At 41.3% G+C, this 27,166-nt stretch overlaps 1 protein-coding gene across 5 annotated transcripts in view; it reads left to right on the top strand.

Moving 5' to 3' along the window:
- Window positions 1–27,166, top strand: part of rapgef4a (Rap guanine nucleotide exchange factor 4a) — a 289,463-nt gene that overhangs the window by 181,050 nt on the left and 81,247 nt on the right. For 4 of the 5 annotated variants that reach the window (XM_072579211.1, XM_072579212.1, XM_072579215.1 and 1 more), the window contains 6 exons: window positions 9,990–10,050; window positions 17,463–17,539; window positions 17,958–18,104; window positions 22,587–22,702; window positions 23,291–23,379; window positions 25,573–25,614. In XM_072579211.1, coding sequence (XP_072435312.1) covers window positions 9,990–10,050; window positions 17,463–17,539; window positions 17,958–18,104; window positions 22,587–22,702; window positions 23,291–23,379; window positions 25,573–25,614 — 532 coding nt within the window. The remainder of the gene's footprint in view (window positions 1–9,989; window positions 10,051–17,462; window positions 17,540–17,957; window positions 18,105–22,586; window positions 22,703–23,290; window positions 23,380–25,572; window positions 25,615–27,166) is intronic. The other variant, XM_072579213.1, reaches the window with a different exon arrangement.

Genomic DNA, 27,166 nt, shown 5'->3' with positions numbered 1-27,166 from the left:
ATTTCCTCTGTGACTCCTTTGTTAGGTCCACGCACCCCACCAACCTACCCTCTACTCCTGGCACCTTCCCTTGCCACCACAAGAGGTGTAAAACCTGAGCCCACACCTCCCCCTCACCTCCATTCAGGTCCCAAAGGATCTAGTAGAGGTTTTCCTGCACCTCAACATATATCATCTACTGTGTCCGTTGCTCTTGATGTAGTCTCTCTACATTGGGGAGACAGGACACCAACTTGTCCTTGGAACATTTCAGAGAACATCTGAACAAATCCAGTGCCCTGTGGCCGAACACGTCAACTCCCCCTTCCACTCTGCCAAGGATAGGAAAGTCCTGGATCTCTTCACTGCCAGATTCTAGCCACCCGACACCTGGAGGAAGAACATCTCCTCTTCTGCCTTGGGACTCTCTAACCACATGGGATCAATCTTGATTTCACCAATTTCCACATCTCCCCTGCCCCCACCTTATCCCAGATCAAACCCTCCAACTTGGCACAGCCCTCTTTATCTGTTGTACCTGTCCATCTTTTTTTTTTCCCACCTATTTGCTCCATCGTCCACTCTGACCTATCATCACCACCACCTTCCATCTATCTCATTCCCCACCTTTTCCTCTGCCCCATCGATGACTGTATCAGCGCCTTCCCCGCAACCCCAGCCACACCCCTCCTCCCATTTATCTCTCAGGCCCCTTGGGCCTCCCCACATTCCTGATGAAGAGTTTATGCTCGAAACGTAGACTGTCCTGCTCCTTGGATGCTGCCTGACCAGCTGTGCTTTTCCAGCACCACACTTTTTGACCCTGGGGATTTATCCACCTTTATGCATAAAGATGAGACAGCAAGAAAAAAGCAATGGAAAGGAAGAAGGAACTTTTTAAAAAAAAACTTGATTTCCAAAGTGAGAAGTCGGGTAATGAGAAGTCAGCTTGAAGCAAAGGACGAAAGAGAATGATTCTGATTCCAAAGACCCATCTAATTTAATGAGAAATCTGCACATAGTCCCTAAGTTTAGAGGGTGAAGTTGAAAGCTATTTCCTGTAATTTGTAGGGCAGTTGGAAAGGTGAAGTGACCAAAAGAGTTTTGGACCTTTTTTAAATGTTACAGAGCCACCTATGTTTGTGGACACCAAAGCAATTTGCAGACTATGAAGCTTCTAACACATAAGCAACTTGATGCTTATCAGTGTCCCCTTGAAGCTTAATAATTGAAACTTTGAACTATAAGGACAAACTTAATTAGACATTTGTAGAATTAGCAAGAGAAAGAGATACTATGGGATCAGTGGGTTTGCTCACTGATGAAAGAAAAGATTTCAGAACGAGTGAAATCATGACTTGGAATAATTCTTGAAATTGTAATCAGTTAGCTCTGAAAACTCGTTTAAGTGAGCACTCGGAAGCAGCAAACCCCATGATATGATATATCTCCAAGTTACAAGAGGGGGAATGGTCTCGTGGGAATCAACCAGGAAATTGGAGGAATCAAAAATCTGGAGATGGAAAAGATATTTGTTCTCGGTAACAAACTAAAGAGGCCAGAAATAATAAATGAGCAGAACTGGAACCTAAAATATTTAAAAAATATCTTTCTATTGTAAAAAGACAGGACATAATCCAGTTAATTTCTGAAAGTTAAATGGGAAACCAATTGCAAAAGTAGGAACACCTCAGAAATTCTCAGTGTATTGGGAACAGAAAAATAGTACAAGTGGAGCATGTTCCGTCTAAACTACCAGGGAGTAAGAAGGAGCTCCCCACTGTCAACAAAATTCTTCCTTAATTATTGCAAAGAGAATCAGACTACTGGAGGTTCCAGTTCAAACTTACAGCTATTTCCTTTTCCTCCAATCAAGGAGGCAAACGTACAAAGGCATTGAGGGAAAACAAAGTACTAGAGAAACTCAGCAGGCCTCTCTGTATCCATGGGGAGAGAGAGACAAAATTGACACTGTTCAGCGTGACAGAAATATGAATCTTTCATTTCCAAAGATAAGACTCTGGAACAAACTAGCTGGTGCAGTGTGTCAATGAAGCTCAAAGCAAGCTGGAGGAATTGCACGTTCATTTCCATTTGAAGGCAATTTATAATCTTTTGGCTCTTAATGATTTCAGCAACTTTAGACATTGAACTCTGTCCTTGATTTTGATATTTTCCCATTTCCCTCCCTTCACCTGCAGTATTTTATTTCCACGGTTTTGCTTCCAAGGGAGCTGATTTTATATTTTGCTTTTAACACCACCTTATGATCCAAGTTTTGCCACTTCTCTGCAACCATTACTGCTACCCCCACCTTTTGTCTGTAACACTTTTGATCTCTAATCTTTCTTGACCTCCAACCTACCCCTAGCCTTCGCTTCAGTCCTGGTTGCTCCTTCCTACCTCTTGCAACCACAGAAAACCTATAACTTATATGACTTTGCAGTTCAAAAAATCAGCCATATTGGATTCAAAACTCTGTTTTTCTCTATACAGATGCTGCTAGATCTGCTGGCATTTCCCATGCACACTTCTAGTATAAGATCTCCAGCACTGACAATAATTTCTATTGTTCTAGAGGGGCCAGCAACCATAATTCATTAGTTTTAAAATAGTGATGGAAAAGGATCAACCAGATCTAAAAGTTGAAGTTCCAAATTGGAGGAAGCCTAATTTTAACGATATTAAGCAAGAACTTTCAGAAGTTGATTGGGGGCAGATGTTCACAGGTAAAGGGACGGCTGGAAAATGGAAAGCATTCGAAAATGACATAATGAGAGTCCAGCGACAGTATATTCCTGTTAGGGTGAAAGAAAGGCTGATAGGTGTAGAGAAATCTGAATGACTAGAGAAATTTTGCGTTTGTTTAAGAAAAAGAAGGAAGCATGTGTCAGGTATAGGCAGGATAGATCAAGCGAACGCTTAGTGTGTAAAGACAGTATAAAGGCGTATGCTTCAGAAGGAAATCAGAAGGACATGAGAGAGCTTTGGAAAATACAGTTAAGGAGAATCCAAACGGCTTTTACGAATACATTAAGGACAAAAGGGTAAGTAAGGAAAGAATAAGGCCCCTCAAAGATCAGCAAGGCGGCCTTTGTGTGGAGCTGCAGGAGATGGGGGAGACACTTAACAACTATTTTGCATCAGTATTTACTGTGAAGAAGGACATGGTAGATATGGAATGTAGGAAATAGATGGTGACATCCAAACAGACCCCACCACCAAGGATATATTTCCCTCCCCTCCCCTATCAGAGTTCCGGAAAGACCACTCCCTCCGTGACTCCCTCATCAGGTCCACACCCCCCACCAACCCAACCTCCATTCCTGGCACCTTCCCAAGCAACCGCAAGAAATGCAAAACTTGCACCCACGCTTCCCCCGTCACTTCCCTCCAAGGCCCCAAGGGATCCTTCCATATCTGCCACAAATTCACCTGCACCTCCACACACATCATTTACTGCATCCACTGCACCAGATGTGGCCGCCTCTATGTTGGGGAGACAGGCCGCCTACTTGCGGAACATTTCAGAGAACACCTCTGGGACACCCGGACCAACCAACCCAACCACCCTGTGGCTGAACACTAACTCCCCCCTCCCACTCCGCCAAGGACACGCAGGTCATTGGCCTCCTCCATCGCCAGATCATGGCAACACGACACCTGGAGGAAGAGCGCCTCATCTTCCTCCTAGAAACCCACCAACCACAAGGGATGAATGCAGATTTCTCCAGCTTCCTCATTTCCCCTCCCTCCCCCCCCACCTTATCTCAGTCCCACCCCTCAGACCCAGCACCTCCTTCTTGACCTGCAATCATCTTCCCGACCTCTCCGCCCCCACCCCCTCTCCGGCCTATCACCCTCACCTTGACCTCCTTCCACCTATCGCATTCCCAACGTCCCTCCCCCAAGTCCCTCCTCCCTACCTTTTATCTTAGCCTGCATGGCACACCTCTCTCATTCCTGAAGAAGGGCTTATGCCTGAAACGTAGATTCTCCTGCTCCTTGGATTCTGCCTGACCTGCTGCACTTTTCCAGCAACACATTTTTCGCATCTTGAAAAATGTCCATATTATAGAGGAGGCGATGCTGGATGTCTTAAAATGCATCTGGATGTGATCAGGTATACCTTAGAACTCTGGGAAGCAAGGGAAGTGATATTTGTATTATTGATAGTCTCAGATGAGATGCCGGAAGACTGGAAATTGGCTAATGTGGTACCACTATTTAAGAAAGGTAGTAAGGGCAATGCAGGGAACTATAGACCGGCGAGCTTGACATCAGTGGTGGGCAAGTTGTGGAGGGAATCCTGAGGGTCAGAATTTACACGTATTTGGAAAGGCATGGACTGATTAGGGATTGTCAACGTGGCTTTGTACATGGGAAATCATGTCTCCTGAACTAGATTGAGGTTTTTTGCAGAAGTAACGAAGAGGCTTAATGAGGGCAGAGTGGTTGATGTGATCTATATGGACTTCAGTAAGGCATTCAAGGATCCCCATGGGAGACTGGTTAGCAAGGTCAGATCTCATGGAATACAGGGAGAACTAGCCATTTGGACACAGAACTGGCTCTAAGGTAGAAGACAAGAGGGTGGTGGTGGAGGGTTGTTTTTCAGACTGGCCTGTGATCAGTGGAGTGCCACAAGGATCAGTGCTGGAACCAATACTTTTTGTCATTCTATAAATGATTTGGATTTGAACATAGGAGGTATAGTTAGTAAGTTTGCAGCTGATACCAAAATTGGAGGTGTAGTGGACAGTGAAGAGGATTACCTCCGATTACAACAGGATCTTGACTAGATGGGCCAATGGGCTGAGAAGTGGCAGATGGAGTTTAATTCAGATAAATGTGAGGTGCTGCATTTTGGGAAAGCAAATTTTAGCAGGACTTATACACTTAATGGTAAGGTCCTAGGGAATGTTGCCGAACAAAGCGACCTTGGAGTTGTTATGAAGATATGGGTGTACTGTACCTTTTGAGTGTTAAAAGTTAGCATAACTACCTGACACGGCACTAAATGTTCTGAAAAAGATATAATGTAACATTTGGTCAAGCAACTCGATTAGCTGGTTGCGTGGAGACGACAGAACAAATTCAAATTAGGCCAATCAGTTTAAATTATACCCCCCAAAAAAATTCCAAACAAGTTTGAATTGAGTATATTGACAATGTTAAAAGCCAATGACACAATCTTATGCTTTGGGGGTATAAGACTGGGGAAAATTGAACAGTTAGGAGGAGAACTGCCATGCCACCAGTATTTGCAGACTGCCTAGAGAATAGCTGTCTGTGACCTGTGAAACAGAAATCCCCCAAGAAGAAAAGAAGACCAAGGAAGAGAAGATTTGACATCTGGCTGGTTTTGAAAACTTGAATTTATGGTAATTCTTATTGGAGGGTTTTATCAGACTAGTGTTGTAGAAGGGGAAGGTAAAAGATAGGTTAGAATAAGGAGTTGTAAAGAATTTAGTTAATTATTTCTTAAACATAACAAAGAATAAAGTTAATAAGTTTTACTTTAAATTAGATCTTGGCTTCTTGCATTTTCACAGATTACTGCACGGGATAAATCTTTTGTGTTCCTGGTTTAAACTAAGCAACTGGTTTACCCGGTGTTGTAACAGTGCAGGTTCATATCTCCTTGAAAGTAGAGTCACAGGTAGATAGGACAATGAAGAAGGCGTTTGGTATGTTTTCTTTTTATTGGACACTGTATTGAGTACAGGAGTTGGGAGGTCATGTTGCGGCTGTACAGGACATTGGTTAGGCCACTGTTAGAATATTGTGTGCAGTTCTGGTCCCCTTCCTATCGGAAGGATGTTGTGAAACTTGAAAGGGTTCAGAAAAGATTTACAAGATGTTGTCAGGGTTGGAGGATTTGAGCAATAGGGAGAGGTTGAATAGGATGGGACTGTTTTCCCTGGAGCATTGGAGGCTGAGGGGGTGACCTTACAGAGCTTTACAAAGTTATGAAGGGCATGGATAAGGTAAATAGACAAGGACATTTCCCTGGGGTGGGGGGTGTCCACAACTAGATGAGAACGATATAAAAGGGACCTACGGGACACCCTTTTCATGCCGAGGGTGGTGCATGTGTGGACTGGGCTGCCAGAAGATGTGGTGCAGGCTGGTACAATTGCAACTTTTAAGAGGCATCTAGATGGGAATATGAATAGGAAGAGTTTGGAGGGATATGGGCTGAGTGTTGGCAAGTGGGACTATATTAGGTTTGGATATCTGGTTGGCATGGATGAGTTGGACCAAAAGGTCTGTTTCTTTACTGTACCTCTGTGACTCTATACAGTATTCTTGGATTTCCAAAAGGCATTTAAAAATATGCCACACCAAAGATTAATAAATAATACAGGGGTGCACTGAGTTTACAATTGTATATTAGTTTAGTTAACAGGTTGGCTGATGGACAAGAAACAAATAGAGATAAATGGGTTATTTTCAAGTTGGAAGACGATGAATAGTGGAGTGCCCAAAGGATCAGTGCGGGAACATCTGCGATTTACAATGTGGACAGAAATGAAGATTAATGTCTAGGTTTGCAATGATATAAAGGTAGTGAGAATGCATATTCTGAGAAGCATGCAATGAGGCTAAAAAGTAAAATCTATAGATTAAGTGAATAGGCAACAATAATATCAGGTGGAATATCATATGGGGAAGTGTATAATTTTATTCACCTTGGTGTAGGTGTAGAAAAGCAGAATTTTTTTAAAAAGACAAACTTCCAAATGTTAATATTCAGAGGGATTTTGGTGTATTTGGTGTAAGAATACCAAATGTTAGCACATAGAATAAACAAGAAAAAAATAAAGTGGGATATTGCCCTTTACTGCAAGGATTGAAGATCAAGAACATAGTCCTTACAAAAATTGTGCAGGGCTTTAATGAATTTGATATTGGAATATTGTTAGTTTTGAATTCCATATTTTAGGAAGGATGTTCTTTTGTGTTGCTAATTCAATGAAGGCTCACAAGATTGTGCTTCAATTAAATTGGATTTATGTTCTCTGAAGTTTAACAGAATGAGAGATGATCTATTTGAAATAGACAGGACTCCGGCTTCAGAAGGTAGACAGTGAAGTTGTTTCCCTGATCTAGGGAATCTATAGTACAGGGCATTCCTTTTCTGGATTAGGGAATGATCTTCTGAGACTGAAGTAAAAATGAAATCTTTTGGTTGGAGGGTCCCAAGGCAGAAGATGAGGTGTTCTTCCTCCAGTTGTCAGGTGTCTCTGATTTTGTGGTGGAGATGGCCCAGGACTTGTATGTCCTTGGCCAAGTGGGAGGCAGAGTTGAAGTGTTCAGTCATGGGGTGAACCATATCCTAGCCACACAATGCCTGGAGGAAGAACGCCTCATCTTCCACCTTGGGACCCTCCAACCACACTGTCGATTTTCACCAGTTTCCCCAACTCCCCTCCCCCCACCTTTATCCCAAATCCAAGCCTCCAACTCAGCACCGCCCTCTCGAACTGTTCCACCAGTCCATCTTCCTTCCCTCCAATCCATTCCACTCTCCACTTTTTGACCTATCACCATCACCCCCCACCTTCTTCTACCTATCACATTCCCAGCTGCTTTCCCCGCCACCGCCCCCCCCCCCCCCCCCAGCCCCACCCCCTCCCATTTATCTCTCGGACACCTTGCCTCTCTTCCCTCCAACTTTCCTGATGAAGAGTTCAGAACGTCGACTCTCCTGCTCCTCAGATGCTGCCCGTCTGGCTGTACTTTACCAGCGCGACACTTTTTGACTCCGATCTCGCATGATTTGCAATCCTCACTTTCTCCTAGTTACAAATCCACCCTGGGTGCATGTATAATTTTGCAAGTTTCACACAACTAAGTTTACTACACAAAATTCAGAAGAATAGTATTTAGTGGATCTATTAGTTTGCTCTGGAACACCAGCACATCAGCTCTGGCTGACTGGGCCTTATCTCATGTTTTGTTTTTTTTTAAAACTGACATCCTTAAGTCTCCTCTGCTAACTCTGTGCTCGGCTGCTAACAATGACTGTTTATTGACTTCGCTAGCTATCACCTCTGCGCGTGGTCAATGGAAACTCTGAACTAGTGGTAACAATACACAAATTGTGAAAGGTTTCAACTTCAGATGGGTGGTGTATGCCAAAATTCTGATTGGTTTCCTATGAGTGATGGTCATCTTACTGATGTCACTTCCTGTTGTCTTCTGGCTGAGTCTCTAAGATGTCAGTCATGTTGAAATGACAGTACCATCCTCCTTTCGCTCACCAGAGCGAAAGAGAGACAGGTACACAACTGATGACCTCATTTGGTCATAAAAATTATCATGAAACAAAGCTCATAGAAACCCTCTAGTTTATTAAAGGCAAATAATATAAAGTAACAAGGTGCCATTGCAAGACGTACTTTAGAACAAAGTCACAAAAAACTACAACTCAAAACACCTACAGAACTTAATTCCAAAAGTAATGCCTATATCACTTAATGCTTTAAAAGGCAGTGATTGTATATTCTTTATGTTCTTGAAGTTTTTAAAGATAAGGCAGGAGATGTTTTAGGTTTCAAAAATAGTGTCTTCACCGTAGGCCATAAGTGTAGGTTTCATCCAGTACTGTTAGCCTGGGGCCATAAAGGTGTATGGTCAATCTCACCCAACAGGCAGATACAGATACATAGGGGGTCAAAACGTGCGATGCTGGAAAAGCGCAGCCAGTTCGGCACCATCAGAGGAGCTGGAGATTCGACAGTTCGAGCATAAGCCCTTCAGCATTCCTGATGAAGAGCTTGTGTTTGAAACATTGACTCTCCTGCTGTTCTGATGCTGCTTGACCGGCTGTGCTTTTCCAGCACCCCATTTTTTTGACTCTGATCTCTGGCGTCTGCAGTTCTCACTTTCTCCACAGGTAGGTAGAATAATGCTAATGTCCTTTTGACCACAATTCATCAGAATATATCAGTATTTCACTCGCTGACTTGGAGTTTTATTATGTGAAATAATGAATTGTTGATAAATAATCTCTATCCTACAGCTTGTGAAATTCTTAGCACATTTTGGGCTGCATTTGGTGAATAATTCAATCATGAAATCAACATTTTTTAATTTTGAGTTGAAGGCCTGAGAACAGCACTAGTTGTTTGAGCTACAGAGTATTTAAAAAGCTTCAGATCCGGGGCTGTCACTGCTTCTGTCTGTGCCTCTGTCTCCAACTTTTTTGAATTTCTGAATGTTGTTTACTCTATCTCAATTATTATTGTGCCTCCATAGTGTATGTCTTAAATACTGTCTTCTGCTTGGCTTAATCACCAAAGGAGGTTTTAAAGAGGTTAGTTGAAGTTATGTGGTGCAGATTACAAATCCTTTTTCTCTGGTGTTAAATATAACTGTGTTACTATAAATAGAATTTATATATTGACAAAACTTGGTGTGAATTGCATTTGTCCTTAACAGCAGTCATTCAGGCAGGTTGCTCTTTTTGATGGTCTCATTGGGTTTTATACATTTTTAGGTTTTATGATGGCTTGTGGAAGAGTGAGGAACAATTATCAATGCACTCTTGCTAGTTAAGTTGTTAAAAATCGCAACACCAGGTTATAGTCCAACAGGTTTACTTGCAAGTACAGGTATGTAATCCTTTATTCGAAACGTTTGGGACCAGCCTGGTTTTTGGAATTCAGAATTTTTGAATTTCAGAGTAAATGACAGTTCAACGGTGAAATTAAAAAAAAATCTTCCTGAAGAGCAGACTCACTGAGTAACTGGTCCTGAGACAGAATTGCTGTCTACCCCCCAACCCCTCCCCCCAAGCACCCCAGTGACCTGCATCAAGTGGATGTGGAGTTGGATTAACTGTTTGCACGCCAAATAACCTTGTTAATGAGATAAAAACATCACACAAAAAACCTTTTTGGATTTTGGAGGATTTCGGATAAAGGTTGTCTACCTGTACTAGTGTTTGTTTGCATTTTGAACCTTTTTAAAATTTTTTTTTGTTGCGTTATTTGTTCTAGGTAAAGCGAGAGCTTGCTGGTGTTTTGATATTTGAATCTCATGCCAAAGCAGGGACAGTGTGTAAGTAATAGAACCAATCCAAATGGATTGGAGCTTTAACAAAATAAGTATTAAATCTGATCAGTTTAAAGTCTTTGGCTAAGTTTTCCAGGCAAAACAACCAATTTAATTATGAGTCTAATTCATAATTGTGTTATAAAAGGACCTTTTAGGAAAGAATAAATATTCATTAAAAGTTCCCACCATTTAAAAATGCATTTTAATCCAAAACTGGAATCTTAATTGTTAAGCAATGGAAAGGCTGAAGGATACATTGGCTGTGATAAACTAGAAAAATACATTAAAAGGCATGACTGTAGACTGGCATTTGATTAAAATAAAGAATTAATATAGTTTACAACAAGCAATCATTCCTTTTAAGGCACAAAAGCCCAACAGAAAAGATAAATAAACTGTAGCAAACAAAGGGAGTTAAATATAGCATTAGATCAAAGGGAAAGACATATAAGGCTTAAAGGGGAGACAATGGCCTATTGACGCTACTACCATACTATTAATGAAGAAACTCAGCTACTGTTCTGGGGATCCAGTTTAAATCCCATGGCAGCAGATGGTAGAATAAAATGAAAAATAAAAGGGGAAATTAATGAATAAAAAAATCTGGAGTTAAGAATCTACTGCTGACCATGAAACTATTGTTGGGAATAGTCCATTTGGTTCACCTAATGTCCTTCAGCAATCTGCCGTCCTCAATGGGTCAGGCCTGCCTGTGACTCCACACCCACAGCAATGTGGTGACTCTCAACTGCCCTCTGGGCAATTAGGGATGGACAATGAATACTGGCCTTGCCAGCGATGCCCACATCCTGTGAATTAATTAAAAATAACATTACTACATTTTTTTGGCAAACTTGAATTTTGGGGGCAATTTAGAATTCAACACAAGACTGATAAAGGAACAGCATGAAGAGTAGGAAGATACATAAAAACAGACTGTGTGAAAACTTCTCTAGGTATGTTAAAAGGAAAATATTGACATTAATAAACGAGATTCCATTACAGACAGAATATTTCATAATAGGAAATACGGAAAAATGAAATTTTTAAATTAAAACTAAGAATTGCGGATGCTGGAAATCTGAAACAAAAACCAATTTCTGGAGAAATTCAGCAGGTTTGTCAGCTGTGAAGAGAGAACAGTCACTGTTTCAGGTCCTAGATTACAGTGGTTCTGGAAAAACCCAGCAGGTCAGGCAGCGTCCAAGGAGCAGGGAAATCGACATTTCAGGTTCAGTGATCCTTCAGAGTGGAGCGAAGCAAGTCTCTGCTATCAGGGATTAAAATACAAGAACCTTGAAAGGCTAAACAGCCTGCTTGATTAGTACAGACATCTACAAACATTCATTCCTTCCAACATGGCTCAGTATCAGCAGTGTATACAGCTGTAAGACGCAATGAGGAAGTTTACCAAAGCTCCTTAAACACCACAACCAAACCCATGACTACTTCCATCTAGAAGGGCAAAAGTGGCAGATTCATGGGAGCACCAGCCATCTGCAAGTATCCCTCAAAGCCATTCATCTTCCTGCCTTGGAAATGTATTGATGCTCCTTTGGTCAAAATTCTGAAATTCCCTCCCTGATGCTATAATGAGTCTACCTACAGCACATAGACTGTTGTGGTGAAAAAGGCAGTTCACCATCACCTTCTTAAGGGCAACTTGGGATGGGCAATAAATGCTGGCCCAGCCAGTGATACTCTCATGAGTAAATTTTTTTTAAAAACTAGAAATAATAGGGAGGGAATAGACAGAATGGAAATCTGAAAAGAAATGAGTATTAGTTGAAAGCAGTATTGGTAAAATTAATGGGATTCGAAGTTGACAAAGCTCAGGATCCAATGATCTTTCCAGAGTGTCAAAGGAGGTGGTTTTGGAGGTAATGGATGCATCTTTCCAAATTATTCATTTTGAACGTTGTAAATGTAACCCCACCTTTTCTTTTAAAGTGAGTGAGAACATGGGATTCGCAAACCTGTTAGTTTGACATTTGCAGTAGAAATGATTTTGAATCTGCAATAAAAGATGTGAGAACTGATCACTTGAAGCTTAATTTTCCCTTCCCAGGTTAGGAAGGTGGTAAGAAGGGACAACTAAATGAGCAAATTGGTCTGGAGTGATACTGCCTTTCTTGCTTTATCAGCAACAATGTGTTAAGCAAGAAGATCCATGGGTAACCTTTCTTCAATGCCACCAATTAAGTGGTGAATTAACAAACACTTAAGGACTCAACTCCCCAATTCCCAATTACCCACCTTCCCAGCAAGGGGTCCTGTTTGCCAGGTTGGCTGGGAGGAGCCGTTGGATCAAATACAGGGGAATGTGGATGTCCAATAAAGGTGAACTCCATGCTCTTGCCTTCAACTCCCTTGATCCCATGATGTTTGCAGATCAGGCTATTTAGGCCCCTTGTAGCTTTCAACTCTAGTCTCCAGTCTCTTGTCTATAATCGTCCCTGAAATCATCCTCCCCCCACCTACCACACAGATCAAAAGATCAGGATCTTCAATAATAATGATCTTATTGGGCTGAGTCAACATGGACTTAGTCATAGAGATGTACAGCATGGAAACACACCCTTCGGTCCAACCCACCCATGCCGATCAGATATCCCAACCCAATCTAGTCCCACCTGACAGCACCCAGCCCATATCCCTCCAAACCCTTCCTATTCATATACCCATCCAAATGCCTCTTAAATGTTGCAATTGCACCAGCCTCCACCACTTCCTCTGGCAGCTCATTCCATACAAGTACCACCCTCTGCGTGAAAAAGTTGCCCCTTAAGTCCCTTTTATATCTTTCCCCTCTCACCCTAAACCTATGCCCTCTAGTTCTCGACTCCCCGACCCCAGGGAAAAGACTTTGTCTATTTACCCTATCCATGCCCTAAGGATTTTGTAAACCTCTATAAGGTCACCCCTCAGCCTCCGATGCTCCAGGGAAAACAGCCCCAGCCTGTTCAGCCTCTCCCTATAGCTCAAATCCTCCAACTCTGGCAACATCCTTGTAAATCTTTGCTGAACCCTTTCAAGTTTCACAACATCTTTCCGATAAGGAGGAGACCAGAATTGCACGCAATATTCCAACAGTGGCCTAACCAATGTCCTGTACAGCCGCAACATGTCCTCCCAACTCCTGTACTTAATACTCTGACCGATAAAAGAAAGCATACCAAACGCCGCCTTCACTATCTTATCTACCTGCGACTCCATTTCCAAGGAGCTATTAAAAAGGAAAAATCACGTTTGATGAATTTGAGGGCTTTTTAAGAATGTTACTAGCAGGGTAGATAAGATGGAACCAGTGAATGTAGTGCGTTTTGATTTTCAGAATGCTGTCGGTAAGGTCTGACATGGAAGGTTAGTACACAAAAAGAGGACGTGAAAAGGCCTTAATCAATCCTCAAACTGTGCTGTTTTTTAACAGGAAGAAAACAGTAGGAATAACTGGTTATTTCTCAGGTTGGCAGGCTGTGACTAGTACTTGGAGCCCCAACTGTTTACAATCTATAGGACTGATTTGCGTGTGGGAACTAAATGTAATAATTCCCAATTTGCAGATGACCCAAAGCTAGGTGGGAATGAGTGTCGTTAGATTAATGCAAAGTGGATTTTTGGATGAGTCGAGTGAGTGGACATGTGCAAGGAACATATTGGACAAGTATGAAGTTATCCCCTTGGTAGGAGAAATAGATGTGCAGAATACTCTTTTTAAATGGGAAGAGGTTGGAAAGTGTTGGTGTCCAAAAGCACCATGGTGTACTTGTTCATAAGTCATTGAAAATAAACATGCAGGTGCAGCAGTTAGGAAAGTAAATGGTATGTTAGCCTTTACTGCAAGAGGTGCTAAGTACATGAGAAAACATGTCTTGCTTCACTTGTGTCAAGCCTGGATGAGACTATACCTGGAGTATTATGTACAATCTTGGTCTCCTTACTTAAGGAAGGATTGACAGAGAGGGAGTGGAGCAGATGTTCACCAAACTGATCCCTGGGATGGCAGGGCTGACCTAGGAGGAGAGGTTAAGGAGACTCTCTTATTTGTTCATGGGATGGTGGCATTACTGGCTAAGCCAGTATTCATTGCTCATCCTTCACCACCCTGAAGAAAGATGATGATGAGCTATCTTTTTGAGCATTTGCAATTCTTGGAGTGTAGAAATACCCACAGCTATTAGGAAAGGAATTCCAGGATTTTGATCCAGCAGTAGTCTATATTTCTAAGTCAGGATGATGGATAACAGACAGTGAGAGGAACATAGGCCTTTCCCATCATCTGCTGCCTTGCCCTTCCAGGAGGTAGAGGTGGTAGGTTTGGAAGGGGCTGTCAAAGGAGCCTTGGTGTGTTACTGCAGTGCATCTTATTGATGATACATACTGCTGCCACGGTGCATCAGTAGTGAAGGGAATGAATGTTGAAGGTTGTAGATGAGGAATTAATCTTCTGTGGTTGGAACTGAGTGCATTCCATCTGACAACCTGACTTGTGCTTTGAAGATGATGGACACACTTTGGGGAGATGGAATGAGTTGCTTGCTCCAGAATCTTTTAGCTATACTTGTAGCCACCATATTGATTTGGCTGGTCTAGTTGAGTTTCTGATCAATGACAATCCCCATTTACCAATGTCGTGAGGGTTCAGAATTGGTAACAATATTGAATTTCAAAGGGAAATGATTAGATTCTCTCTTGTTAGTCATTCCCTTGCCCTTGTGTAACACAAATATTATTTGCCACTTATCAGCCCAAGCCTGATTGTTTCCCAAGTCCCGCTGCATATGGGCACATACTGCTTCACTGTCAGAAGTTGCAGATTACACTGAACATTGTGCAATCGTCACCAAACATTCCCACTTCTGATCTTATGAAAGGAAGGACATAAAAGCAGCGAAGATAGTTGGGTCTAGAAACTAGCCTGAAGAACTGTATTCCCTAGAGTTTAAAAGAATGAGGATGATCTCATTGACAATTAAATGTCTTTAACCAAGAATAAGGACCAAGGCACTTAGGTAAGAAGAATTTCTTCACTGAGGATAGTGAATTTTTGGAATTCTTTTACCTCATTGGGTTGGGGTAGATTGAGCATTTCTATCTCGGGCGGCTGAATCAACACGGACATTTACTATAAACCGACCGACTCCCACAGCTACCTAGACTACACCACCTCCTACTCTGCCCCCTGTAAAAACGCCATCCCATATTTCCAATTCCTTCGTCTCCGCCGCATCTGCTCCCAGGAGGACTAGTTCCAATACCGTACAACCCAGATGGCCGCCGCCTCCTCCTTCAAAGACCGCAATTTCCCCCCCAGACGTGATCAACGATGCTCTCCACCGCATCTCCTCCACTTCCCGCTCCTCTGCCCTTGAACCCCACCCCTCCAATCACCACCAGGACAGAAACCCACTGGTCCTCACCTACCACCCCACCAACCTCCAAATACATCATATCATCTGTCGTCATTTCCACCACCTCCAAACGGACCCCACCACCAGGGATCTATTTCCCTCCCCTCCCCTATCAGTGTTCTGAAAAGACCACTCCCTCCGTGACTCCCTCGTCAGGTCCACACCCCCCACCAACCCAACCTCCACTCCCGGCACCTTCCCCTGCAACCGCAAGAAATGCAAAACTTGCGCCCACACCTCCCCCCCCTTACTTTCCTCCAAGGCCCCAAGGGATCCTTCCATATCTGCCACAAATTCACCTGCACCTCCACACACATCATTTACTGCACCCGATGTGGCCGCCTCTATATTGGGAAGACAGGCCGCCTACTTGCAGAACGTTTCCGAACACCTTTGGGACACCCAGACCAACCAACCCAACCACCCCCTGGCTCAACACTTCAACTCCCCCTCCCACTCCACCAAGGACGTGCAAGTCCTTGGACGACTCCATCACCAGACCGTAGCAACAACGGCTGGAGGAAGAACACTTCATCTTCCGCCTAGGAACCTTCTTATCACAAGGGATAAACTCAGATTTCTCCAGTTTCGTCATTTCCCCTCCCCCCACCTTGTCTCAGTCCCAACCCTCTGACTCAGCATCGCCTTCTTGACCTGCAATCTTCTTCCTGACCTCTCCGGCCTATCACCCTCACCTTGACCTCCTTCCACCTATTGCATTCCCAACGCCCCTCCCCCAAGTCCCTCCTCCCTACCTTTTATCTTAGCCTGCTGGACACACTTTCCTCATTCCTGAAGAAGGGCTCACGTCGATTCTCTTGCTCCTTGGATGCTGCCTGTCCTGCGCTTTTCCAGCAACACATTTTCAGCGTAGATTGAGCATATTCTAGATAGAGACCAATAAATTTCTAGGTGCTAAAAACATTGAGATATTTGGATAGCACAGGAAAATGGTGTTTGGTAGATGATGAGCCATGATCAAGAATAGCAGAGCAGGCTGAAGGGGCTCAATGGCTGACTCCTGGTCTTGTGGCCCTATGACTGCCAAGTACTTATAGGAGCTCACTTCTGCAAAATGATGTAAATGTATGGTTCGCTAATCCCAAATAAAAACAAGTAGTGCTGGAAGTGCTCAGCAGGGTATGCAGTGAGGGAAAAAAGTAAATGTTTCAGACCAACAGCCTTTTTTCATTTCATCCTTTGTAAATAGTAGAAAAAAAATTGACATCAATCCAATTTTTAACTTAATTTGTTTGGAGCTGGAAAAAGCACAGGAGAGTTGACATTTCAGGCAGGAAGTTTCATCAGGATCCCAACCAGAAACATCGGCTCCCCGCTCCTCTGCTGCTTGACCTGTTGTGCTTTTACCAACTTCATACTTTTGACTGACTTTCCAGCATCAGCAGTCCGCTCTGAGGCAGTGTGGAGCTGGCCAAAGCACAGCAGGTCAAGGAGCAGGAAGTCAATGTTTCGGGTTGGGATCCTGATGAAACTTCCTGCCTGAAATGTCGATTCTCCTGCTCCTCTCGTGCTGCTTGACCTGCTGTGCTTTTTCCAGCTCCACACTTTGACTCTCTGACTCTGACTTTCCAGCATCTGCAGTGAACACTAACTCCTTGCGTAGAGGTGATAAATGCACAAATGATTAAGCATTGACATAAGATGTTAATTAGCATTAAGATTAAGTATTGTATATTTTCCTGCTATCTTACTATTAATTACAACCGCATTGAAGATTTTCACTTCATATATAGTGGGCCAGCATTGTTCTGTTATAAGCTATGTTTTCTTGCCTTCAAGAATTTTAATGATGTAAATATAAAATGAGAAATTCTGTTTTATTATCAAATATACTGAGTTTCTGCAAAACATATCGGCAAAGCAAATCTTCAGAGCTTCTCGTGCACAATGTTTTGCATTTACTTTGTAATAACTTAAAAGTTAAATGCTTTGACAGTTTTGTGCAGCTGAAATAGGATGATTGTTGCTTTAATATTTATACAGTGTTTAATCAAGGAGAAGAGGGCACTTCATGGTATATTATCCTCAAGGGCACAGTGAATGTTGTTATCTATGGCAAGGTACAGCTTCCAATTTTTCAACTTTTATAGCATGTGTGAGGAGTCTTGGGATTACACAATTATGATTTTAGGAATATTTGAAAGGAAATTTAGCAGTACTAACACTAGTGAAGGTCTTGCAAATTGTTTTGTAGATGGTATCTTTTAAATATTGTTATCTATTAAAACTGAGATGCGTACAATCTTGTTCATGCCGCCTTGTACGTAATTAACCATAGCAAATTTATAATCACTTTAATTCTCATCAGTTAAAATTTAAATGAACCTAGTATTTGCGCATCATATTTTACTGGATGAAAAACAGCTTTTCATTAAGTTTACAAGAAATCCAGGAAAGTTGTATGCGTTTCTCATTGACTGCAAAGTGGTAAAGGTTTGTAAGGTCATAATCATAAATGACTTTGATCTAATATTGCAGGGAGTAGTCTGTACATTACAGGAAGGAGATGATTTTGGAAAGTTGGCTTTGGTGAATGATGCTCCAAGAGCAGCCTCCATAGTACTTCGTGAGGATAATTGCCAGTTTCTACGTGTAGATAAAGAAGATTTCAACAGAATCCTTTGCGTAAGACACTCACTCTCTCATAATAACTTGCATTCAGAATCTTAGTAAGAATGTCTTGTAAAGATTTTTTTCAAGTGTCTCATAGCATTTGATAAAGGCATTCACCTGTTCTGAAAGGTTCAGATAATTATTAACCTCATGTTACATAACTTTTAAGGGTGAAACCATTGTGAATCAAATACCTTACTACTTTCATCAAAAATGTTTTCGGGTATTGTACTTCATAGTTTCAAGGGGCCATGTGTTTTAATTTTGGCATGGAGTTTCTAATTGTGATGCTAGTTCTTAGTGTTTGCAGAATTCATGTTTTGTGCAAAAAATACTTTTGGCAAGAAGAATACAAGAACTGAATATTAATCAAATGGAGAAAGCTGCAGCACAGAGGGATTTGGGAGCACCCATCGCCCATGGGTGGCTGTGGCTGATGAGGGAAGTTAAGAAATATAAAAGTCAAAAGAGAAACAGTATAACATAGCAAAGATAAGTGGGAAAACGGAGGACTGGGAAGCTTTTAGAGAACAACAGAGGGTTACTAAGAAGGAAATACGCAGAGAAAAAAATGAGGTACAAAGGTAAACTGGCCAAAAATATAAAGGAGGATAGTAAAAGCTTTTTTAGATATGTGAAAGGCAAAAAAAATGGTGAAGACTAAAATTGGGCCCTTGAAGACAGAAACAGGGGAATATATTATGGGGAACAAAGAAATGGCAGAATTGAATTAGTACTTCAGATCTGTGTTCACTGGGGAAGACACAAGCAATCTCCCTGAGGTAACAGTGGCTGAAGGACCTGAACTTAAGGGAATTTATATTTGCCAGGAATTGGTATTGGAGAGGCCTGATGGTCTACATCCGAGGGTACTAAAATGGTGGATGCATTGGTGATTATTTTCCAGAGTTCAATAGATTCAGGATCAGTTCCTACAGACTGGAGGGTGGCTAATGTTGTACCACTTTTTAAGAAAAGTGGGGGAGAGAAAGCAGGAAATTCTAGACCAGTTAGTCTGACAAAGTGGTGGGAAAGATGCTGGAGTCTATTATAAAGGAAGAAATTACGACACAATTGGATAGCAGTAACAGGATAGGTCAGAGGCAGCATGGATTTATGAAGGGGAAATCATGCTTGCCTAATCTTCTGGAATATTTTGAGGATGTAACTCTGAAGATGGATGAGGGAGATCCAGTAGATGTGGTGTACCTGGACTTTCAGAAAGCTTTTGATAAAGTCCCACATAGGAGGTTAGTGAGCAAAATTAGGGCGCATGGTATTGGGGGCAAAGTACTAAGTTGGTTGGCTGATAGGAAACAGAGTAGTGATAAATGGCTCCATTTCGGAATGGCAGGCAATGACCAGTGGGGTACTATTGGGATGAGTACTGGGACTGCAGCTTTTAATTTGCTGATGATACCAAGCTGAGTGGCAGGGTGAAACGTGAGAAGGCTGTTAGGAGATTACAGGGTGACCTGGACAGGTGAGGTGAGTGGTCAGGTGCATGGCAGATGCAGTTTAATGTGGATAAATGTATGGTTATCCACTCTGGTGGCAAGAAGACGAAGGCAGATTACTACCTAAATGGAATCAATTTAGCTAAAGAGGCAGTACGGAGAGATCTGGGTGTTCTTGTACACCAGTCAATGAAGGTAAGCATGCAGGTACAGCAGGTAGTGAAGAAGGCTAATAGCATGCTGGCCTTCATAACAAGAGGGATTGAGTATAGAAGCAAAGAGGTTCTTCTGCAGTTGTACAGGGCCCTAGTGCGACCACACCTGGAGTACTGTGTGCAGTTCTGGTCTCCAAATTTGAGGAAAGACATTCTGGCTATTGAGGGATTGCAGTGTAGGTTCACAAGGTCAATTCCTGGAATGGCAGGATTACCTTACGCTGAAAGACTGGAGCGACCTGGACTGGTATACCATTGAGTTTAGAAGACTGAGAGGGGATCTGATTGAGACATTTAATATTACTATATATTACACTCTGCAGGTAGGAAACACGTTTCCGCTGTTGGGTAGGTGCCGAACCAGAGGACACAGCTTAAAAATATTGGGTAGACCATTAGGGCAGAGATGAGGAGAAACTTCTTCACCCTGAGAGTGGTGGCTGTGTGGAATGCTCTTCCCCAGAGGGCAGTGGAGGCCCAGTCTCTGGCTTCATTTAAGAAAGAGTTGGATAGAGCTCTCAAGGATAGTGGAATCAAGGGTTATGGAGATAAGGCAGGAACAGGATACTGATTTAAGGATGATCAGCCATGATCATATTGAATGGTGGTGCAGGCTCGAAGGGCAGAATGGCCTACTCCTGCACCTATTGTCTATTGTCTAAGATTAACATGCAAGTTCAGTTTGTAATAGGGAAAGCAAATGGAATATTGGCCTCAACGGAATGGAATATAAAACTAGGGAAGTCGTGCTAAAATTATACAAGGCCACACCCAGAATAATGTGAATAGTTTTGGTCTCCCAATCCAAGGATAGATACATTGACATTGGACAGTCTAGAGAAGTTTCATTAGGTTGATCCTGGGTATTGCCTTATGAGAAGGGGTAGAGTAGATTGGGCAAGTACTAATTGGAGTTTAGAAGAATAAGCAGTAACTTTTTGGCAGCATAAATAGTGAGTGCTCCATCCCCTTGTGGTTCAGTAGGACCAGAGGGTACATCTCCGAGCAATGGGTATTCTGTTTAGGACAGAAGTGATGAGGACCTTGTTTTGAAGGAAGTAATCTAGAACATAGAACATAGAACATAGAACAATACAGCACAGAACAGGCCCTTCGGCCCACGATGTTGTGCCGAACTTCTAACCTAGATTAAGCACCCATCCATGTACCTATCCAAATGCCGCTTAAAGGTCGCCAATGATTCTGACTCTACCACTCCCACGGGCAGTGCATTCCATGCCCCCACCACTCTCTGGGTAAAGAACCCACCCCTGACATCTCTCCTATACCTTCCACTCTTCACCTTAAATTTATGTCCCCTTGTAACACTCTGTTGTACCCGGGGAAAAAGTTTCTGACTGTCTACTCTATCTATTCCTCTGATCATCTTATAAACCTCTATCAAGTCACCCCTCATCCTTCGCCGTTCCAACGAGAAAAGGCCGAGAACTCTCAACCTATCCTCGTACGACCTACTCTCTATTCCAGGCAACATCCTGGTGAATCTTCTCTGCACCCTCTCCAAAGCTTCCACATCTTTCCTAAAGTGAGGCGACCAGAACTGCACACAGTACTCCAACTGTGGCCTAACCAAAGTCCTGTACAGCTGCAACATCACTTCACGACTCTTGAATTCAATCCCTCTGCTAATGAACGATAATACTCCATAGGCCTTCTGACAAACTCTATCCACCTGAGTGGCAACCTTCAAAGATCTATGTACATAGACCCCAAAATCCCTCTGTTCCTCCACCTGACTAAGAACCCTACCATTACCCCTGTATTCCGCAAATCTGTGGAATTCTTTGCCAAAAGGGGCTGTCAGGGTTGGCTCATTAATTATATTCAAGGCTGAGATAGACTGAATTTCTAATTAGTAAAGGAATTATAGGGGAAAAGCAGGCAGGTAGGTTCAAGATTAGCAGATCAGCCATCATTTCATTCAGTGGGCTAAATGGTCTCTTTCTGCTCCCTTGTCCTGCGGCCTTATCTCCATTTTAAAATAGGATTGTAGGTGCAATGTGCAGTTGTTCGAGTCCCAACAACATTTGAGGAGAGTTTAATTTTTTTGTATTTTAAGAACTTTTTAAAAAAAAACTGAACAATATGCTCAGACAAGAATGGGTGCTATATAGTTGAGTTGTTGAGACTTTTCAGTGTCAAGGCCTGGTGAGGGATTTAGGAGTCTTTCCTACCAGTGTTTATAATCGATGACTGACTACCATGGAATAAATTTAATGGATTAGTCATATTATGTTGCAGTTTGAGATGCTTTAAACATACTAATTTGACATTAAGTAAATGACAAGCCCACAGCCCTCTGAAGAGTGATTCATGTTGTTCATTATCTGCAGCACGATTATTGCCTGCTCCATAAATTTTCTTCATTTGTTACAAATCCAAAGTAATCTCTTTAGAAGGATGGAGTGAACTAAATTAAAAAACCCTCAAAAGCGTCTAACCAGTGGAAAATTACATCAGTTTAGAACATATTTCACAGATAATTTGTAGTATTACCTGTAGTACAGTATTACATCTTTCATTAAATTTAAACACAAATCAAATGCATTGTGTTGAACTCATCAGTTAAAAAACTTCAAGCTATTGAATTACAAGATTATACAGAATTTTGCCTCCGTTTGACATGCCTTGTAATAGAGTAACAACCTATTCATAACTGATCAATAATAAAAGGCTCAAAATTTCCATTTTAAATCTATCAATAAGTAAGTAGATACTTTCTCCGTTGAACAAAACCGCATTCATTTTGACTTTTACTTCTTTCTGCTGTCAACTCCAATCCCCCTAACAATGCACTTCAGGATGTTGAGGCCAATACAGTGAGACTCAAAGAACATGGACGAGACGTTTTGGTTTTGGAGAAAATACCAATGGGAAGCAGACCTTCCAATCAGGGAAGCACACAGACACAATACAAGTAGGTATTCTATAGCATTGCACTTTATGCCACTTGGGATCTAACATAGGGAATGTTGCTTAAGTGTGTGGCTGTAGAGGTCTGAGTGATCACTTCATTTCATAACTGTTTCGGTTTCATCATCGTGAAATAAGAGGGGGAAGTACAGGGAGAATAAAAATGGATTATTAATATGACACTCCAAAGAAAGTACTGCACAACTTAAAATAACAAGAATAATTGCCTGTGGAGGGGCTAGTCAGTAAATGTAATTGGAGGATTTCAATCCACCAGAAGTGATTAAAATATGAACAGTTGCATAGAGTTTGACATCTTGCTCTTTTTCCCTAGTCCAGAATTTTCTAATCATTATTTTAAATTAGCTCCTACTTTTTGAAGTCATTTATAGCAGTAACATGTTTTATACTGTATGAACAAATTAAATTCAGCTAATTACTGTCTAAGGCAACATCTTGATTTTAATGATTCCTTTCTTTAATTATCTTGATAATCTGTTTAGTCCTTTTTAACAGCAGGTTAATTAGGAAGTCCATAGCAATTTAAACTGCATTTTCTGTGATTAATCAAGTCATTCTTTCATCCCTCCAGATACACAGTGATGGCAGGAACTCCTGAAAAAATATTAGAGCACTTTCTGGAAACTATACGCCCTGATTTGCCTGCTAATGGAATGACAGGTTTGATTTTTTAAAAGACCAAAGGCATTAATTTAATAGGTTGCAACTTACTGCGTTTCAATATCGTCTTAATATGGGAAAATGGTTAGGATCTTTGAATTTCTAAGTACTGTATTATTTCTGGAGTACATTTTTAAGATTAAATAAAGCTAATTGTATCAAAATTGTGTTTTGGGTTTTGAAAAAAACCCATTAAAATTATGGTCTTATGATTTTTTTTTCTCTCTAATCTGAATTCTCAAATTATTTTCATTTAATATAATAGTTATGCCATCTAGATAATGGATTATTTTATCTGAATTAATATGTTCCATGTAATTAAATTAAGTAAGTGTACGGTCTATGTATCTGAATGAGCTTGGCTTAGTTAGTAACACGCTTGCTTGCTTCTGAGACAGAGGATTCAGAATTCAAACGCCACTTGAGGAATTGTTAAAGTAGATTTGCACAGCATTTCACAATACTCCAACCTGTATTAGATCAATGTCCAATTTAACTGTTGTGCAATGTGTAGAATATTAAAGAATGAGAACAGGACCAGGATACCTTTTCTAAAATAAGAACACCAAAGACCGTTAACTGTTTAGCTTATTGATGTTCTTATGAACAGTGTGTACAAAATAACTGTTGCATTTACTTAGAAGTGTCACTACATTTGGAAGTAATTTCATATACAGTGTAGTCAAACCATTTCCCAGGGTTATGTTCCTGGAAGATCTTGCAAATGACAAATTCACAAATGAATATGTTTTGTAATGCTAGTCAATTGGATGCATTTAGACCATCTAAACTTTTAAGCGCAGTAGAAGATAAAATTCAGTTAATAAAATGTTTTTAATATGAAGATGTTCTATGAAAGAAATTGTGATAAAATAAAAATATACATAAGATTTGTCAAACTGCTCTAAGTTATTACAACAATGTGAGCTCATGTGCAAGATGTTGCACGTGCAGTCCTACTTTCCAATATTGGAAATATGGTTTCCTGTTTATCATTGCTTTTGTTTCTTAGTTTGACGTGGGCATAATTTCATTTATTGACATTGCTAGCAAATGGTTCTTTTTTCTGTAAATCATAGGTAAGTGAACATTGGATCCACAGTGGGTGAAATGGTGAACAGAATGCTTTATTCAGATTCCCGAAAGGCCTAACTATAGGATTTCAGTGCACATGAAGCATTGAGATAATGATATGGGGCTATTTAAATACAAATTCATCTTTGGTGTTAAATCATGTGTTTATCATATTTTGGCTCTCTACTGAGAGCACTGTTTTTGGCTTTATTGATAATGAATATCCCTTTCCTCACTCTGTGAAGGAGGTTGCTGGCATAGCAGTTTTCAGTGACTTCATCTGGACATAAGTTGACCTAGGCTCACTTAGTTTTTCTATCAGAGTTAAGATGTTATGGCTTTAAATCTCACTTTAGGTGAGGAAATAGAGTTGAGATACAGGTTAGCAATGATATAACTGAATGGCAGAAAGGCTTGATAAAAGTAAGTTCAAGCTGGAAATAGACCCTGGATAATGTCTACTCCTAAGACTAATGCTACATACTGTTCTTGAATTGATGCAAAGTGGAAATTTGTTTTCCATTAATGTATTGTGAAACGTGTACTTCTATTGTATGTCCATTACAAATATTGGATAGCATCTTTTTATATGAAACTATACTATTTTCAGTTTTTAAAACTAATGTATTAATTTTGTTTAATTCAATTTGCATTGGAAATAGCTTATTGCTGATTTTGAGTGTATGATCCTAAAGTGTCCTAACCAGTTCAGCAAGTGATATTTTCCCAGCAGCCGTGCGCAAACACACCCTACATACCATTTTTAATCTTCAGGGCTAATTTTTGTTTATGCAAAAGAGTGCTGAATGTTAATTTCTAATCCCTTCTGTCTGGAATTACATGAAGCAAGAACACTTGATTGGAATCAGAGAATAACTATCTTGGAGCATGTTGAGTGGTTCAGGGAACTGTACCTCAGTATTAATCTAACAAATTGAAGTAACTCAAGAAAATTAAAAATCAGATATAAATACAATTGTACACTGACTTCAAGCTTATGTTTTTAACATGAAAATGTTCCACAGACTTCAAAATATAATTATTATTGAGACATGAAATTAAAAATGTACTGTAATTTTCTGCCACATTTTGATGTACTTATATATTTTTTCTCTTCAGGTGTCCCTCCACCATGGTCCCTGACTGAGAGGAAAGGTGAGGGTAAGTACAAATCTGTTCCCACTTTCTACCACTGCACAAGTGTTCTAGCCACTGGTAGGGACATGAGCAGCTCAGCAGGACACATTTGTGTTCTGGTGTTCTAATATGGAGTTCCAGTCCTGTGAAACCTGTTTCCTAATTTCATAGCTATTGCCGGCAGTTCTGACAGAGGATTGTGAGTAAGTCTGCATCCTTTCACATCACTTCCTAGCATATTAAAGCATTATTGTTGTCCTTAAACCAATTTACGTTTACTTTTGTAAAAAAAATTTCTATTTTATTATTTTAATAATTTATTTATTTTATACCAGCTCAGTCACAGCATTGGCAGTCCATAATTGTCCCTCCCTAGTGGCAACATGGCACAGCAGCCACAAAGCTACATTACTACTGAATAAGATGGCTGACATGCCCTCTCTCACACCCCCCATTCTCTCCCCTTCATTGCTTTACAAATTGCTGATTCGTTTGGGCCTTTAATGTCCCAGCATCCAACAAACATTGATCCCGTGCTTTCACCATCAAACTGACACTTACTCTGCCCTCTCTGTGTCATCCCAGACATTTTCTAGCAGCGAACTTTGACAGAAAAAAACTGAGCCATTGGATCATTTTAGCTTTTAGAATATTGTGTGCAACTCTGGTCTCCCTGCTATTGAAACGATGTTGTGATATTTGAAAGGGTTCAGAAAAAATTTACAAGGGTGTTGCCAGGGTTGGAGGGTTTGTGCTATGGGGACATGCTGAATAGGTTCAGGCTGTTTTCATAGAATCTCCACAATGTGGAAGCAGACCATTCAGCCCATCAATTCCACACCCACCCACGCCCAGATCCATCCCCCTATCCTGGTCTTGTAACTCTGCATTTCCCATGACTAATGCATGTAACCTGCACATCCCTGGACACAATGGGGGAATTTAGCATGTCCAATCCACCTAACCTGCACATCTTTGAACTGTGGGAGAATACCGGAACAGCTGAAGGAAATCTATGCGGACACTAGGAGAACAAGCAAACTCCACACAGACAGTCGCTTGAGGGTGAAATTGAACCTGAGTCACAATACAAGATTGAGAGTTGTTTTTGTTGTTTATTCATTAATAGGATGTTGGCATTGCTGCCTGGTCAGCATTTATCACCCAGCCCTAGTTGCCCTTGAGAGGGTGATAGTGAGCTGCCTTCTTGAACCACTGCAGTCCACCTACAGTGGGTTGACCACAAATGCCATTAGGGAGGGAATTCCAGGATTTTGGCCCAATAACTAGGAAGGAATGGCAATATGTTTCTAAGTCAGGATGGTGAGTGGCTTGGAGGGGGCCTTGAGGGTGGTGGTGTTCAATGTTTCTGCTGCCCTTGACCTTTTAGGTGGAAATGGTTATTGGTTTGGAAAGTGCTGTCTCAGGATCTTTGGTGAATTTCTGCATTGCATCTTGCAGATTAGCAGCTGTGTCCATTGAGTGTTGCTGGTTGAGGGGTGGATGCTTGTGGATGCCAGTGGACTGCTTTGTCCTGGATGATGTCAATCCTGTTGTTTAGGCTGCCATCACACTT

This window comes from Chiloscyllium punctatum, chromosome 10 (assembly GCF_047496795.1).
Source record: "Chiloscyllium punctatum isolate Juve2018m chromosome 10, sChiPun1.3, whole genome shotgun sequence".
NCBI lineage: Eukaryota > Metazoa > Chordata > Chondrichthyes > Orectolobiformes > Hemiscylliidae > Chiloscyllium > Chiloscyllium punctatum.
Note: the sequence above shows the minus strand (reverse complement) of the source record. Positions and strands in the feature narration are given on the sequence as shown.